This window comes from Nuphar pumila, chromosome 3 (assembly GCF_984573655.1).
Source record: "Nuphar pumila chromosome 3, dmNupPumi1.hap1.1, whole genome shotgun sequence".
Lineage (NCBI taxonomy): Eukaryota > Viridiplantae > Streptophyta > Magnoliopsida > Nymphaeales > Nymphaeaceae > Nuphar > Nuphar pumila.
In genome coordinates this window covers 2,645,492-2,664,370 of record NC_143251.1, presented here as the reverse complement: position 1 = coordinate 2,664,370, position 18,879 = coordinate 2,645,492, and the positions used below count along the sequence as shown (strand labels likewise).

The window sequence follows — 18,879 nt, the reverse complement described above, 5'->3', positions numbered from 1 at the left end:
TTTCATTCATGGTTTGTCTTATATTACATTACTTCAAAACACATATGACATGTTAACAAAAAAATATACATATATTTGCCTTGGTTAGCTTTTGCAATTTCTTGAAGGTCACAACCCATATGATGACTAGACATCCTTCCATAAGGTACATCTTCGTTGGTATTTCATCTTCACATTGCAAAACGTAAAAATTCATGGACAATCAAACCTCTCAGGAGCCTTCCAACAAATACGTGCTCTCATAACCAAAAGGATTAACACATAATAACATGCTAAATTATATAAAAAAATATAAAACACGGCCAACATGGTAAATTATATAAAAAATATTTTAGCTTAAAAACTGTTTAAGTATAATAAAGGAGTAACTACCTCTAACAAGACCAACATGTTGATTAAGTTTACTTTTTCAGCATTCACTTTATTCAAAGAGGCATAAAGGTGTGCAAGTGTAGTTGTGCCCCATGCGTATTCGTCGAAGCAATCAAAGATTGCCACTAGATTAACATAAGAACTATGAATCAACTTTCCACTGCTGTCAAGGAATAGGCATGTGTCGAAGAAATAGAGCAAGAATGCTCTCAAATCCTTCTCCCAGTACTACCGACCTTCCCTCCAGTACATGATAGTTTGTCTTTCAACCTCCTTATCACTGTGGGGTCATGGTAATTCCTCAACCATGCTAACTTTAGCATTTCTCCTTCGAAGACACCATCCATCATTCTCAAAACTATGGTAGCCAACTACTTATGATTTCTCTACCGTTGACCACTCATAGGTACCCTGTGACACTTTAATATGGTGATTCATGCCACGCCCTCCAACATGATGGTTATCTCTATATATTCAAATCGAAAGGTGTTGGTTTTTGGATCCCAAAACTTCACCACAGCCTCTATGAGGGGGTGGTTGATCTTTTATGGTGAGATCTCAAAAAAACTTCAGAAATGCATACCATTAAGCATTTTCCTTCATATCCTATAACAAGTGTTTCATTCAACACACTAATTTAGGCCTCCTTTGCAGCAAGTGTATACTTCAGTTGCCTGATCTTTGCCAGTACAAGAGCTAACTGAGTATCTGCTCTACTTGCATTTTTTTGTGCTTTTAGCTATACTCCTCCTTCTCCTCTTCTTCTTTGTCCTTCTGTTCCTTCTCCTCCTCCTTCTCTTCCTCCTCCTCGACTCTCTTTTAGGAGGGATTGCTTGCATCATGATAATAAGCTACATAATCGTTATTATCGACAATTACCATAGAGGACAAGCATATGTCTTGGCTGCCCTCATGTCAGACTGCAAGTTCTAATTGGAATAGGATGGGGTAATCCTTTGACTTATCCTTAATTGTCATCGAGATATTTTTGCTAACTGCGCTAGGGCGATCGATTCATTGTTGAACATAACCAAATTGTCGGACCACTCAATTGACCATCTGGTGCTCCACTTCATCATGATGTGCAATTAAATGTCTTTCTTCACTATAGCCTTTGTTTGCACAACAACATCCTGGTTCTCCTCTGTTACGACAATGAAGCTGTACATGATACTTCAAGTATAAGGTTTTGATGATGAACAAGTAAATCAACTGCATTTCAGCTAAGGCAATGAAGAAAGATGACAAGAATTGAAGAATCTATGAAGACTAGTGTGCAAATATAAAATTCATTAAATATCTTAAATTCTTGTAAGAGCCTTACTTAGAGTGTATATTTCGATTGCATTTCACCTAAAAAGTCTTTAGAAAAACTTTTCTAAAAGAACCCTTCATGAAAATCATTTTAGAAAACTCTTTACTTAATTTTTCATGTTTATTAGTCAACCAATAGACTCACCAGTCGACCAACTTTTTCGCGCCAAATTTTCAAAACAAAAATATCAATTTTCTGAATTAGTCGACTGAAGGTTTTATTAGTCGACCGGACAAAATGCCTGTTTTCTGAAAACTTTAGCAGCAGTCGACTGAAGGTTTTATCAATCGACCGTACATAATGTGTGTTTTTAGAAAATTTAGCAGCAGTCGACTGAAGGTTTTATCAGTCGACCGGACATAACGTGTGTTTTCAGAAAAATTTAGCAGCAGTCTACTGAAAGATTTTTTAGTCTACTGATGATATTATCAATCGACTAACTTTTTCTTTAGTCAACTAAGTTTCAAAACTTCAGATTTTCAAACGGCTATGATAAACGCGTTAGTCGACCGACGATAACTGTCAGTCTGCTAATATTTGATTTCAGTCGACTAACTATTTTTCCAGTCGATTAATTTTACCATTTTTCCTGAAACTTTTAAAAGGTGTGTCTTTTCATTTTTTAAACGTTTTGATCGTTCAAAATGGACTATTTTGACACCCTTTCATACCCTCAACGTATGAAATCTTTCAACAATAAATATGAGTACATTCCACACTCAAAAACATCAAATTAAATCAAATCCAATCGAATTACATTGAATTATTCTTTGCTTTTCACTCCTATTCATTCATGTATTCATTTTCTCACTTACTTGATATTTTCACTCTAGTTTTTCACTCAAATTCTTTTGAGAGACATTGAATTCATGAGTTGAGTATTTCAACAACCTAAAAGTCAATTGCATTTCATTTACATTCATAAGAAGGGATCGTAGGTTGATTGTAAGTTGCTTACTTATATTTTTCTGTAAAGGGAAAAACTTCATGGTTTAATGGAGTTGTTTGCTTTCAGTAGGTTTGTTACTGAAAGTGGGACTGAATTTGGTCTGTATATTCTTGTGGTTAAACAAGGTTGATAGTGAAAATCTCAAGCGGGTTTTGCTTGGGACTGGATGTAGGTCAGAAAGACCGAACCAGGATAAATTCTTGTGTTCTTTGTGTGATTGCTTTGCGAATCTCAAAATTCTTAAAAATTCCAAAGACGATATTTAAAAGCATTATTCACCCCTCCTCTAGTGCTCGTTGCCTCGATCCTACAACACTTTCATTTGGTATCATAGCAGGTTTGCTATATTTTGATCTTACCATCATCTAGCATAACAACATCTTCTCAGTACAAAGAAGGTTGCTCTTCAGTTCGTCCTCCTCTCTTCGATGGAACAAACTATGGATATTGGAAAGTAAGAATGACTATATTCCTACAATCTATGGATCTTGAAATTTGGAGAGTTATTTCAGAAAAGTACCAAACACCATCAACTGGTTTCAGCCTATGGACCGATGAAGAAAAGAAAACTGCTTCACTCAATGCCAAAGCCATGAATGCGATGTATTGTGTCGTTGACAAGGTAGAGTTCAATCACATCTCTCAATGTTCCACAACAAATGAAATTTGGCATACTCTTCTCGTTACTCATGAAGGTACGTCAAAGGTAAATGAATCTAAAATTGCCTCTTTAGTTCATAAGTTTGAGTTATTTAAAATGAAGCAAAATGAGTCTATATCGGACATGGTAACAAGAATGACCGATATTACTAACACTCTAAAATTTCTTGGAAAAGAATATTCACAAGTGGATTTAGTTAGAAAAATTCTAAGGTGTTTAACTCCTGAATGAAAAAAAAACAATGCAATAGAGGAAGTAAATGATTTAAACACGCTTTCTCTTGAAGATTTGGTTGGCAACTTAATGGCATATGAAGTCCAACTTCATGATAGACAAGAAAAAGAACCCAAAAAGAAATCTCTTGCTTTCAAGGTCACTTCTGACTCTTAAGATTCAAAAGAAGATGAAGATATTGCCCTCATCACTAGGCAATTCAAAAGATTCATAAAAAATGAAAGATTTCAAAGGAAGGTAAAGAAAACTGATTCTTCTAATCCTAATGAAGTCAAGTGCTTTGACTGCAAAAAGGCAGGACACATCAAGAAAGATTCTCCTCTTCTCAAAATCAAGCTCAATGACTAATTCAAGAAGAAAAAGGCATTTCAAGCAAGTTGGGATGATAGTGACTCCTCTTCCGATGAAAAATCAAATGAAGAAGTCACCAATATGTGCTTTGTAGCACAAGAAGACTCGGTAAGTTAATATGAGTATGATGACTTATTAGAAGCATTTAATGATTTATATGCTAAATTTAAGAGTCTAAGTTATAAAAAAAAAGAGTTAAAAATTGAAATTCAACTCTTGACTTTCAAAACAAAGTGTTACTTCAAGAGATAGAAGATCTCAAGAAGGAAAACTCTTGTCAAGCATCTGAGATAAAAGAAATTGGAATTAGAACCAATATCTTACAAGAAGAAATAACAAGTCTAAAAGAAAAATCAAATGATCTTCTTTCTATAGTAACCAAATTCACTAATGAATAAGAAAATCTAGAAAGACTTCTTGGTTCTCAAGGATGCTCGGTTAACAAAACCGGATTGAGATATAACTTCTTTGATACTTAAAACAGACCAAATTATGTGGTAAAGAATCAAAGTCAAAATTCTCAATCATTTGTTAGAAGAACTCAAATTTCTAGTTATAATAAAAATGCATCTAATCATGGTACTTATAAAGCTTATAAGCCTAGACATGATTACTCTAGAAATGCTAAATCTCTTTATAGAAAGAATATTTATTCTCAAAGGAAACCGAAATCTAAATGGATATGGGTTCCTAAGACTAGCTCTCATGAACCCAAAAATAGAAAAGGGTCAAATGCTTTGTCTTCCAATTTTGTTGTAGGTACACAAAATAAGGAGAAAATGGATCTTGGATAGCGGTTGTTCTAAACATATGACTGGAAGGTCGAAGTTATTTTCCACCCTCCAAAGTAAGGATGGAAGAACCGTCACCTTTGGTGACAATAACAAGGGAAAAGTAATCGGTATTGGTAACATTGGTAATCCAAAATTTCCCTTGATAAAAATGTTTTTTTAGTATATGGTTTATTGCATAATTTATTATCCATTAGTCAATTATGTGATAAAGGTTTTCTCATTTCTTTTGAACATGATTTATGTTTAATTTCTTATTTTTAATCTAAAAAGATCATTTTTAAAGGTAAAAGAATGAATAATGTATATGAACTTTATCTAGATGAGTTACCCACTTTTAATGAAAAATGTCTTATCACTTCAAATGAAATTCAATGGTTATGGCATAAGAGACTTGGACATGTTAACTTTAAATTAATTTCTAAGTTATCCAAGAATGATCTTCTTAGAGGCCTACCTAGAATATCATATAGGAACGATCACTTATGTGATACTTACGAAATGGGTAAACAAATCAAGAGTTCTTTCAAAGCAAAAGATATAGTTTCAACAAAACGTCCTCTCGAACTTTTACATTTAGATCTATTTGGACCATCTAGAATTCAAAGTTTGAATGGTAGCAAGTATGCTTTTGTTATAATAGATGATTATTCTTGATTTATTTGGGTGATTTTTCTAAAAAGCAAAAATGATGTTTTTTCTGAATTTTCTAAACTTTGTAGAATAATTATAAATGAAAAATCTACATCTATTATTAAAATTCGTAGTGATCATGGTGGTAAATTTGAAAATGAATATTTTCTAAAGTTTTGTAATTTACATGGTATATCTCACAACTTTGCTTTTCCTAGAGTGGCTCCACAAAATGGAGTTGTTGAAAGACGGAATAGAACTTTGCAAGAATGTGTTAGAACCATGCTTCAAGATAAAAAGTTACCAAAATACTTTTAGGCTGAAGCAGTAAATACAACATGTTATCTTTTAAACTGTATTCCTATTCGACCAATCTTACATAAAACATGTTTTGAATTGTATTATGATTGTATACCAAAGATCTCATATTTCAAAATTTTTGGTAGTAAATGCTTCTTGTCAAATACCAAAGATAATCTTGATAAGTTTGATTCAAAATCAGATGAAGCAATATTTCTTAGGTATTCTTCTAGAAGCAAAGCTTATCGTGTTTTTAATAAAAGAACATCTTGTATTGAAGAATCTTTACATGTTGCATTTGATAAAAATTGTGAGCAGGTTATACCTTTAAGCGAAGGAGAAGAAGTCATACTTCAAGGAGAACCTTTGATAGAAAGTACTTCTCAAGAAAATATTCCTCTTCCACTGGTTTGGAAAGAAGTTCCTAATTATCCACATGAGCAAATTATTGGAGAAATAAAGAGTGGTGTCCAAGCTAGAACGCAATTGCAATATATTGCAAATATTGCTTTCATATCTAAAATAAAACCAAAGAATATCAATGAGGCTTGTGATGATGGATTTTGGCTTTTGGCCATGTCTGAAGAACTAGGCATTTACTCATTATTAGACTTATAAATTTTTTTGAAATTTTTGTTTTACTTGAAAATTTTCATAACTAACATTTCTCTTGAACTTTGTTTACTGTTATTGCTTTGATAAAATAACATGACTTTTCATGACCTTTGATAATTTTTGGGTTGTAATATTTTGAACTTGAAATTGCATCTTGCTTATGCTATGACTGCACTTACTCCTTTTGATTATGACAAAGGGAGAGAAAAAGGAAATTGCATGTGAAAGCATTAAAAATTGCAAAGCATGAAGTAATGATGAAAATGCAAAACAATCAATATGTGATATATATGCTTTGATTGTACTAACTTCTTATGTTTTGTAGCATATTGATAAGGGGAGTAAAATTTCAATCTATGCATCTAAATGCTCCATCTTTGACTAGTTTTTCATCATAAAAAAAGGAGAGATTCTTACGACAATGAAGTCATACACGATACTTCAAGTACAAGGTTTTGATGATGAACAAGTGAATCAACTGCATTTCAGCTAAGGCAATGAAGAAAGATGACAAGAATTGAAGAATTCGATGAAGAATCTATGAAGACTAGTGTTCAAATGTAAAATTCATTAAATGTCTTAGATTCTTATAAGAACCTTACTTAGAGTGCATATTTCGATTGCATTTCACCTAAAAAGTCTTTAAAAAAACTTTTCTAAAAGTGCCCTTCATGAAAATCATTTTAGAAAACTCTTTACTTAATTTTTCATGTTTATTAGTCGACCAACAGACTCACCAGTCAACCAACTTTTTCGTGCCAAATTTTCAAAGCAAAAATATCAATTTTCTGAATTAGTCGACTGAAGGTTTTATCAGTCGACCGAACAAAATGTCTGTTTTCTGAAAACTTTAGCAGCAGTCGGCTGAATGTTTTATCAGTCGACCGAACATAATGTGTGTTTTCAGAAAATTTAGCAGCAGTCGACTAAAGGTTTTATCAGTCGACCAGACAGAACGTGTATTTTTAAAAAAATTTAGGAGCAGTTGACTGAAAGATTTTTCAGTCTACTGATGATATTATCAGTCGACTAACTTTTTCTTTAGTCGACTAAGTTTCAAAACTTTAGATTTTCAAACAGCTATAATAAACACATTACTCGACCGACGATAACTGTCAGTTTGCTAATATTTGATTTCAGTCGACTAACTATTGTTCCAGTCGACTAATTTAATCATTTTTCGTAAAACTTTTAAAAGGTGTCTTTTCATTTTTCAAATGTTTTGATCATTCAAAATGGACTGTTTTAACACCCTTTCATACCCTCAATGTATGAAATCTTTCAACTATAAATATGAGTGCATTACATACTAAAAAACATCTAATTGAATCAAATCCAATTGAATTATTCTTTGCTTTTCACTCCTATTCATTCAAGTATTCATTTTCTCACTCACTTGATATTTTCACTCCAGTTTTTCACTCAAATTCTTTTGAGAGACAGTGAATTCATGAGTTGAGTATTTCAACAACCTCAAAATCCAATTGCATTCCATTTGCATTCATAAGAAGGGATCATACGTTGATTGTAAGTTGTTTACTTATATTTTCCTATAAAAGGAAAGGACTCCTTGGTTTAAAGGAGTTGTTTGCTTTCAGTAGGTTTGTTACTGAAAGTGGGACTAGATTTGGTCTGTATATTCTTGTGGTTACACAAGGTTGATAGTGAAAATCTCAAGTGAGTTTTGCTTGGGGACTAAATGTATGTCTGGAAGGCCGAACCAGGATAAATTCTTGTGTTTTTTGTGTGATTGCTTTGCGAATCTCAAAATTCTTAAAAATTTCAAAGACGATATTTAGAAGCACTATTCACCCCCTCTATAGTGCTTGTTGCCTCGATGCTACAACACTTTTATCCTCCTCCTCACCCGCATCTTCATTAAGGCACCATTTTACCTACCTGATAAAGTTTTATTCATGGTTAGTCATATATTGCATTACTTCGAAATATGTATGACATATTTACAAAAAAATATACTTGGGTCTTCCCTAGTCAACTTTTATAAATTTTAAAGTACTAGTCACAACCCATATGATGACAAGACTTCCTTCCATGAGGTGCATCTTTGTTGATATTTCATATCCGTATTACGAACCGAATAAATTCATCGACAACCTAACTTCTTATGGGCCTTCCAATAGATATGTGCTCCCATAACTAAACCTATAGGGATTCATACAAGGATTAACACATAACAACACGATAAATTTCATATTGCCCCCCATATGTATTCATCGAAGCAATCCAAGATTGCTACCAAATTAACGTAGAAACTATGGATCCACTTTTCACTAGTGTGAATGAATAAGTATGTGCCGAAGAAGTAGAGAAATAATGCTCTTAAATCCTTCTCTCTAGTACTACCAGCATTCCCTCCAACTCACGATAGTTTGTCCTTTAACCTCCTCGCCGCTGTGAGGACATGATAATTCTTCTACCATTCTAATTTCATAATTTCTCTTTTGAAGGCACCATCTGTTACTCCCAAAATCATGGCAGCCAACTGCTTATGATTTCTCTACTGCTGACTACTCACTAGCACACTGTGACACTTTAATCTGGTGATTCGTGTCATATCCTCCAATGTGATGGTCTTCTTCATATCTCCAAGTTAGAAGGTGTTAGTTTTTTGATCCCAAAACTTTACCACGACTCTAAGAAGGGGTGATTGATCCTTCATGGTGAGATCTCGAAGAAACTTCAAAAATGCATATCATCAGGCATTTTCTTCATGTCTTTTGGGAGAGCTTGAAACTACTGCTGGGCTTCAAACCAATAGAAGTAGTGCATGCAACTATCATCATCTTGTGGCTCTTGTCCATGAGCATCAGACCTTCTTCGACTCTTCGAGAAAATCCTTGAAACTTACACTTTCTTCTTGGCATTCGCCCCTTGTTGTGATGTCTTCGGCCCTTGATGAGATGCCTTCTCTTCTTGTTGAGAAGCGTCCTCCCATTGCACAATTGCCTTCAACCTTAGCTGAGAAGCATTCGACTGTTGTGCAACTCAATCCTTCCTTTGCTGAGTTGCCTTCTCCCCTTATTGAGAAGCATCTTCCTGTTGCACAATTGTCTCCACCCCTGGCTGCGAAGCATCCACTCGTTGTGCAACTCGGTCCTCCTCTTGTTGAGGTTCATCATTTACTCTTTTATCATCTACATTCGCAATAAAGAAATGAGGCAACTCAGGTATATCTTTAACAACCTTTGAGTGAGCGCATGACTTAAACAAATGCTCTTTCGCTGAGTCTCCTAACACCCCCCTCCTTAGATGCTTCAGGAATATGAGACATCATTGTGACAACAACCTCTTAATCTATTTTTTTGGCTGGTGTTTGTGGGTGCTTCTTACGGAGTGACATAAATTTCAGCTTACATTTTGTATGGTAAACGTCTAAAAACCTTTGTTTCAGCCAATATTGAGGCAAAGACAGTGAGGGTGTGGCCCACTCTATCCAAGTTTCAAGACGTTCACATACTTCACATGGTTAAATGACGATATAGTTCATGGATATAGAGTTCTTAATCGTCATAACACCAAAAAAGGGTTACTGAAATGCTAAAAATAGTTGTTGAATTATTTTGGTGAGGACCACAAAGAAAACCCTAAATTATGCAAGAATAACACTAGAATGTGAACCTCAGAATATGCGATGTCTTAGTCGCTACTATTTATATAACACAAACAAGCCCAAGAGTCAGTTCGAGTTTAAAAGACAGTTCACATATTTTTTATGCGAATTGCCTATATTTTTTTATGCGAAGTAAGTCAAGTATTTACGATGTTTGCAGGTTCGAGTTTAATAGAAATTTCATAACTTTTTAATGCTTATTTTTAAATTTTTTTATGCGAAGTAACTCATGTATTTATGCAGTTTGTCGGTTTGAGTTTAAAAGAAAGCTCGCAAATACCCGAGTTACTTCATATAAAAAATTCCTAAATTCACATAAAAAATCTGCAAAATTTCTTTTAAACTCGAATCGACAATCTGCGCAAATACCTGGGTTACTTCACATAAAAAAACTGTATTTTTTTTAAACTCGAACATAAAAACTTCGCAAAGACTCGAGTTACTTCACATAATTTTTTTTAGAAATGCATATAAAAAATATATGAAAATTCTTTCAAATTTGAATTGACAAACTACGCAAATGCCTTAGTTACTTCGCATAAAAAATGTAATAACTTTACATAAAAAAATATAATTTTTTTTTAAACTTGAACCTCAAAAAATCACATATAGATGAAATTCACACTGAAAGTGATAGGTGTGATGAGTAAAAAGGTCATAAAAATAATAGTATTTATGATTTTGGATAGATGACAAATTTAAAAATTTTTAAGGCATTTTAGAAAACGTATCATTTTTGTCATATAGTACAATCATTTTTTGTGGGATTTAGTAATTAGGTAAAAGTAGTGTCCTAGATCTCATTATTGACAAAATCTCCACAAGAAAAATCTTGTGATATATTGTTTTTTTATAAAAATCTCCTGTCAATATTGGTATACATAAATATTTGAAAAATATAAATGTGCATGAAGATAAAAAATATAAATTACAAAAAAGAATATAAAAAATGTTTTGATCTTGTCAATATCATGGTGAAACTGTGAATTTCTATTCGAGATCGTATTATGTTCGGAATATTGCTGATATATTAAAATACATTAGTTATTTAATAGGAATAATTTAGACATTTTATCCTTGAAATATCCTCCTAAAAAAAACAGAGACATAACAGCTTGCTTAATTGTAATTTTCCTGTCGGGATAATTATTAACACAAAGATTTGGGGGGAAATTTGAAGATGTATGATTAAAGGGAAAATTTTGTGGGCATTTGAAAATGTGTCCTTCCCTTTTATAATTTGGGAACAGGGCAGAAAGATAACCGCCCAGATGCCGAGTTTCACAGTCTTAGAGAATTACCCTTCGCGTTGGAACCCCATGAAGGAAGAACAGAGAAGAAAAAAGCTCGAGGAGGAGGGGGTCTCGATGAAGCAAGGGGGTTCTTCTTCTTCTTCTTCTTCTTACCCTGTCATCCTCACGGTCCCACGACTCCCACCCATACCAGACGACATCACCACAGCCATTCTCTCGAGGCTCCCCGTGAGGCCCCTCCTCAGATTCAGGCTGGTTTGTAGAGGTTGGTGCGCCCTCATCGACTCCCAAGACTTCGTGGAGCAGCACCTCCGTCGGGCCAAGCAGAAGCAGGAGCCCTCCTTCGTCACCGAAGGCGACCAAGAACTCCATTTCTTCGACACCAACAATCTCCTCTTCCGTGTGCAGAAGGAGGTGCTCTGTCTGCCCGTCCCGATGCCGCCATCAAGCATCAGCGATTTCAAGAGCATCCTGACCATCCTATCCTGGTGCGACGGCCTCTGCTGCTTGGGCAACGACGTCTACCTCGTATTCCCAAGAAGGCCCCGCATTTACCAGATCATCAACCCCGCGACGCGGAAGAGCGTGAAGCTTCCGAAATCCCGCCTGGGCCATCCTGAAATCTGCCAAATTGTTGGCGATCCCGCCTCCGGTGTGTACAAATTGCTAGTTGTCGAATCCATGTACCCGAGTTTCAAGTGCGAGATCTTCGCAATTGGCGTCGATGTCTTGTGGCGAAGGCTTGAGGGAGCGTATGGTTCTAAACAGGCGTTTTTCTCCAGGCCTTCAGTTAATGGGGCTATCCATTGGATTTTCTTTCCCAAGCTGTACAGGAAAACTGGTCGTGTCGTTAAAGGTTCGCCGGTGCTGATAGTGGCTTTCGACGTTGGCGAGGAGAGGTTTCGGACAATGCCGCCTCCGGAGTGCTTATCTATGCACGAGGACTACGACTTTTTGGTGGAATTTCGGGGTTCCCTCTGTTTGCTTCATTTCTCTGTCGCCTGGCAATCGATGGAATTCTGGGTGTTGAAGGATTATGGGAATTCGATTTGGATCAGAGATCACAGTGTTGACTGCGAGTTCCTTGAAATGGCAATCGGTTCCTACAGGATGTATACCATGTACTTGGGGACTGTCAGTGATGACAAGATTCTATTCCTGGTCAAGCTGATGCCTACCTATGAATAAGGATATGATCAGATATTCAATTTATCTTACGATCCCAACCTCAAGGTGTTCGAAACCGTGGAGCCTAAGGTTGCGAAGGATATACAATGTCCTGTATTCAATTTATACATTGAGAGTCTTGCCCGCGTAAGGACGATTGCGGTTGAAAACGATGCAGGTGAAGCTCTCTTGGTTTCATGATTTTTCCTTGTGCATTGATTTCCTTAGGTTTGATGTAAGCATAAATGGTTGTAATGTCCCCTGATACAGTCGTGAATTAGATCTGTGATATCCAATTATGGGTTGTAGAGGTCTGAAGGACCTCAGTATCGGACCATAATCGTGATAGGATTTCTTTGCTCGGACAGTTATTCAATAGTGAATTAGTGTCGGCACTAAAAGAATTTTGCTATGGTGAACCCCATAATATAATGTTTTGTCTATCCATTGTTTCAAAGAAACAGAAATAGTAAGGTTTAGCTTTGGACAAAAGGAGCGACATTTATCCCTTTTTATCGTATATATGCAGATATAAGGTCCCTATGAAACATAGGAGAGTACGGAATCAATCTTACTGTTTTAAATGTTACTTTTGTTTGTAGGCTTCAAGCAGAATTCATACGTCTGCATTGTGTATCAATCATTGTGTGTTTTAAATAGAACTTACTGTTATAATTATTGCTTTTGTTTGTAGGCTTAAATCATATATTCATATATCTCAATTTGTGTATCAATTATCAGGTGTTTTCTTTTTGAAAGCCAAGGATTTTAGGTTAACTTTTTATCCAATACTTAACACCATAGTAGCGATTGAACAAGACTTTCCTGTTTAGCCATTTGTGATATTAGATGTATTTCATTTTCACTGTTGGTTTGCTCCCACGCTAATGGATTATTATTGTCAGCATTTTATCTTTAACATATAGGGAATATGCATTCTTAGTTAATTATATGATCACATGATATGATAATTAGTGTCAAATATAATAAATGTTATAAATGTATTTTTATCGATCTTACTGTTATAAATGGTACTTCCATTTGTAGGCTTTAATCAGATATCATATGTCCAATTTATGTATCGGTCATTGGGTGTTTTCAATAGATCTTACTCGAATAATTTTTGCTTTTATTTGTTTAGACTTAAATCAGTTATTCATATGTCTGCATTTGTGTACCAATTATCGGGTGTTCTCCTTTTCAAAGCCAAAATTTTTAGGTTTAACATTTTATCCAATATGTAACACCATAGCAGTGGTTGAATAAGAATTTCCAGTTTAGCCATTTGTCACTTTGTGGTATTAGATGTATTCATTATCACCGTCAGTTTAGTCCCACACTAATGGTTTATTAGTGTCTTAACATTTTGTCTTATATAGGGGAGTAGGGATTCTTAGTTAATGATATGATGTAATCATGTGCACGCTTCTTGTTTTTGCATTTGTTTCCCTCTTGTTGTTACCTTGATTTCTCTATTTTTTTCTTTGACAGGTAATGATGTTGGTGATGATGATGATGATGATGATGATGTTGATAGTGATAGTGATTATGGTTCTGATGATCCTGGTACTGGTGATGGTGAAGTTGAATATGAACCTGAAGTTGAATTTGATTTTGGTGGTGATGATGATGTTCTTGGTGGAGGTAACCATGATTTTTATGATGATTTCTTTGGTGTTGCTGGTATTTATCTTGACCATGATGGTGGGGATGATGATATTGATGATGATGGTGATGATGATGATATTGATGATGATGATGATGGTGATGACTCTATCTTTTATTGGACTGGTGTCTATTGATTTATTAACATGGGTTGCAGAAAACTTTTAACCCAAACATCATCAGCCCTAAGGCTTCAATGTTGATATTTCTGTTAGTGTTTATTGCCTTTGTAGACCTTTCTTATAGATATTAGTGAAAACCTAATGCCAATTATAATCATGTTTTTTTTCTGTAAATTGGCATTGGAATGTTTGATTATCTGAGTATATTGTGCATTTAGTTTTTTCCTGTTATTTACGTTGGTGCAGTTTATGTAAATTGAACCTAAGTGGGAATATTTGTGTCATGCATTTATTGTTGTTGCTGTTATTTTTGTTGGCATGGAGTGGTCTTTGTATAGTGTACCAAACCTAAGTGGGACAAATGCTGTTTGCCTTTGCATTTAGAAAGATGACCCATATAGGGTTTCCAGGTAAATGTTTCATTGGGAGCAGTGACTATTGCCTTTGGACTGCCAGTACTTTTGATCATTGTATGGATATATTTAATGTACGGCCAGTATACCATAAGCAAATATGTGATGCATATTGAGATGCATGAGATATGTAGAAATCTTGGTGCTCCAGTTTTCATATCTACATTCTCTAAGCATATGGAGGATTGTGCCAATGAGGTGGAATTGAACGATCTCCTTCCAAGGTGATTTCCCCTTTCGAGAAGCTGATCATTTTCCCCTTCTTTAAGAGCAATTTAACAGTGTCTTCTTTTAGATCAGTCTTGGATCCAGATCAAAACTGGATCTGGATGCAGTCCATAATTAGATGGATCAGTTCTGGATCCAGATAATAACTGGATCTGGATCTTATTTGTAATTAGACTGATCAATTCTAGATCCAAATTAGAATTGGGTCTGATCCAGACTGTTCTGGACTGGATCAATTCTGGTTCTTGATTGGGACAGAACAAAACCAGTCCAGTTACACCAAACTGGATACGAATCTGCACTATTTAGTAAGCGGATTCAAGATGAATTTTAAAGAATTCGGATGGGTCTAAACCAAAACCCAGTTGGGTCTGGATTAGGTTCAGTAAACCTAGTATTCTGAATTCAGGCTGAACCCGATTTGACCTAGGCCAAGGCAGGTCAAATCGCAGAGAGGTGAAATGACCAAACTACCCTTGTGTATAACTTGACATCCAATGAAGTAAAATGAACATAACTTTGCACCCCGAACTCAGAATTGAGTGAAGTTTCGTGAGTTGGGTTCATATCATAGAGAGAAATATAATTGTTCTATGGTTTCGACTAAATCAGGGGCACAAAAATCGAGGTCTGACAGACCACCTTGAGAGAAGTGTTTTGATAATTTTGACAATATATAGATAATGTTTGTTTATTAATATAAATATGCTTGTGTGTGAAATCATGTTTGCTTGAGATCATGGCTGAATTCTAATGAGTTTGCAACTGCATGATAGAAATACAAAATTTTTATGATTAGAGATTGAATGCATGTGAATTAGTCCTGAATGACATAAATGATTTCATGTATATGTGATATTTCAGCATGAGTTGCATGTATTAAATTATTGTATGTTAGTTGAAATGTATACTTGAGTTGTGAAGAACTTATAAATAAATGCATGAGAACAGAGTTCTTGAGATGAGATTTGAGTCTCATAATAGTTATAGAACTAGTCAAACTTGCTCTTGGTTTCTTGATTGTCCCTTTAACGTTTTTTCCCCAAGCTTTTATGTTTGCATTCAGAGAATCAAATGTTACTCTCTTTGTAGACTTAAAACACATGTATATGTTTGCTTATCAATTGTTGGGTGCTCCTTTGGAAGCTAAATCTTTTAGTTGACATCTTTTCCAAGAAGTAGCTCCATGCCGATGAATGAATAGGAAAACCAGTTTAGGCATTTGGCTTATGAAATGTATGTTTTTTTATCGTGGGTTTAGTCCCATGCTGATGGATTAGTAATGTTGAACCATTTTCTCTTTGACATGTTGGAGAGTCAGGAATCTTTATGTTGATGATATGATCCTGTGCACATTTCTCTTTTTGCATTTGTTTGTTGTTCTTGCCTTGCTTTTGCATTTATTTTCTTTGACAGATAATGATGTTAGTTAAGATGATGATGGTGATGATGTTGATGATGTTGATGGTTTTGATGATCCTGGCACTAGTGACGGTGAAGTTGAATACGAACCTGAAGATAAAGTAATAGATCTTTGATGATGATGGCGGTGGGGGTGATGGTGCACTGTTGACCCAAACATCATCATCAGCCCTAGGAATAAGGCTTCAATGTTGATAGCTCTTTTAGAGTAGGGCTTCTTATGCTTGTAGGTGTTTTCTTATAGATAGCAATGAAAACGCGGTTTCTTATGTCAATTATGCTCTTATTTTTTTTGATACATAGGTATTGGAATGCTTGAATCTGTGTATCGTGAGTTTATTATTGTTTCTATTATTTTCTGTCACTTGGGAACCCTGTGACATTGGTTATTTTAGTGTTGGCCCTAGAACCTAAGTGGGAATATATGTTTCTCCTATCATCCATTTTGTTCTGGCTGTTATTTTGGTGTTGGCCAATGGAGTTGGTCTGTGTATGCTGAACCTAAGTGAGACAAATGAGCAGTTTGCCTATGTGTTTGTTGCGACAGCCCCATATTAGGCATTCCAGGGGTATGAAGAAGGATTCATGACCCCAAATATAGTGCTCTAGCCAATTCATCTGATAAAGTTTTTACTTCGTGAAATTGGTGTTGAAATACCCAGACCCTCCTTGATGGTATATATGCAGATACAAGGTCCCTATGAAAAACAAGGGACAAAAAAATCGATCTTACTGTTATAAATGTTCCTTTTGTTTGCAGTCTGTAAGCAGAATTCTTGTCTGCATTTGTGTCGGTCATTGTGTTTTCAATAGACCTTACTATTATAATTATTTGCTTTTGTTGTAGGCTAAAATCAGTTATTCATATGTCTGAATTTGTGTATCAATTATCAGGTGTTCTCTTTTTGAAAGACAAAAATTTTAGGTTAAAATTTTATCCAATATTTAACACCATAGTATTGATTGAACAAGACTATACAGTTTAGCCTTTTGTGGTATTAGATGAATTCATATGTCTGACTTCATAGTTTGTGGTTAAAATTTTATCCAATATTTAACACCATATGTCTGAATTCATTTTCACTGTTGGTTTGCTCCCACGCTAATGGATTATTATTGTCGACATTTTATCTTTAACATATAGGGAGTAGTGGATTCTTAGTTAATGACATGATCACATGATATGATTGTTAGTGCCAAATATTATAAATGTTTACTGTTATAAATGTTACTTTCGTTTGTAGGCTTCAAGCAGATATCATATATCTGATTTGTGAATCGGTCATTGGGTGTTTTCAATAGATCTTACTATTATAACACACACTCCCACAAAATAGGAAAAATTTTAAACCACGATCAAACTTTTACGTCTAGTACATATGCATGCCAAAAGTTTGGGAGTTTGATATTTTCCACCAAAACTTCTGCTTGTACTTAATTTAGTTACCACCAATAATTCCTTTTATTTATTTATTTATTAAAATGACCATGCTACTCATGCTCCTTTCCCAAACTAGAGGCCCTAGTTTTTTAGAAAACTTTCCCTGTTTTTATTTAATGCATTGGTCATGGCCTCTCTCTCTCTCTCTCTACTGTCTTGGGTCTAATTTAGATCCAAAAGCACATGTTTTCATATGAACGTCAGGATGGGGTTTACCCGACTCTCTCTCTCTCTCGTCCAGCGGGCAGGCAGTGAGGCCACTGGCAAGAGGCCGGAAGTGAGACATATGTCTAGTATCCTCATCGGTACTCTCTCTCTCCCCTGTGCAGCCACTGGTCAGCGAGAACAGGGTGCTGTCACAACACTGCCGGCGATGACACCGGTCTCTCTCTCTGATTAGGGCTCTAGGGCTTTGATTAGAGCTCTGAATACAAAATCTTTGATTAAGGTGATTAAGTTTTTTCTTTGATTTGATTAAGGTTTTTTTCTTTGATTTTGTTTTATTGGGGCTTTGAATCAATTTTTTTAAATTAGATCTTTTTATAGTTAATTTAATTAGGATTTTTTATTTGATTTTCTTTGATTAGAGTTTTGAATCAAAATTTTTAACTTAGGGTTTTTTATAGTTAATTTGATTAGGGTATTTCTTTGATTTGATTAGGGCTTTGAATAAATATTTTTTACATTAGGTCTTTTTATAGTTAATTTAATTAGATTTTTCTTTGATTTGATTAGAATTTGTTTCTTTGATTTTCTTTGATTAGGGCATTGAATCAAAATTTTTAATCAAGGTTTTTTATAGTTAATTTGATTAAGGCTTTTCTTCTATTTGATTAGGGTTGTGTTTTTTTTCTTTGATTAGGGTTTGAATTAAAGTCTTTTTGATTTAATTTTATGGTTTATTTTTTTATAGTTTATAGTTTTTTGGTTTATTTATAATTTACTTATTTTTATTTTAGGGTTTTATGATTTATTTATGGTTTTTATTTGTATATAAAAATATGAATTCTTATTTTTTCTCAAATTGCCCAAATTTTAAACATTTTTTTGTACTTGAATTCAGTTTGAGATCCATATCCGGGGCTAAAATCCACAATCTTTTGTTAAACTTTCATAATCACATCTAATATAATACTTATTAAAGCATTTGTATACAAAAAATATCAATTTTTATTTTTTTCAAATTACTCAAATTTTAAACATATTTTGGTATTTAGATCCAATCCAAGATCCATATCGAGGGCTAAAATCCATAATCAACTTGTTAATATGATTGGACAGATCGAGTGGCACTATGTATTTAAGCTGTCCATATA

The 18,879-nt window shown here is 34.6% G+C and overlaps 1 protein-coding gene across 1 annotated transcript; it reads left to right on the top strand.

Annotated features, from left to right (window-relative positions):
- The first annotated feature begins 11,215 nt into the window (after positions 1 to 11,215).
- On the top strand, positions 11,216 to 14,255 carry LOC149841631 (putative F-box protein At1g32420). The gene is made up of 2 exons (XM_090001098.1): positions 11,216 to 12,450; positions 13,764 to 14,255. The coding sequence occupies exon 1, from the start codon at positions 11,220 to 11,222 to the stop codon at positions 12,291 to 12,293; it is 1,074 nt and encodes a 357-aa protein (XP_089857224.1). The 5' UTR covers positions 11,216 to 11,219; the 3' UTR covers positions 12,294 to 12,450; positions 13,764 to 14,255.
- Positions 14,256 to 18,879: the final 4,624 nt, after the last annotated feature.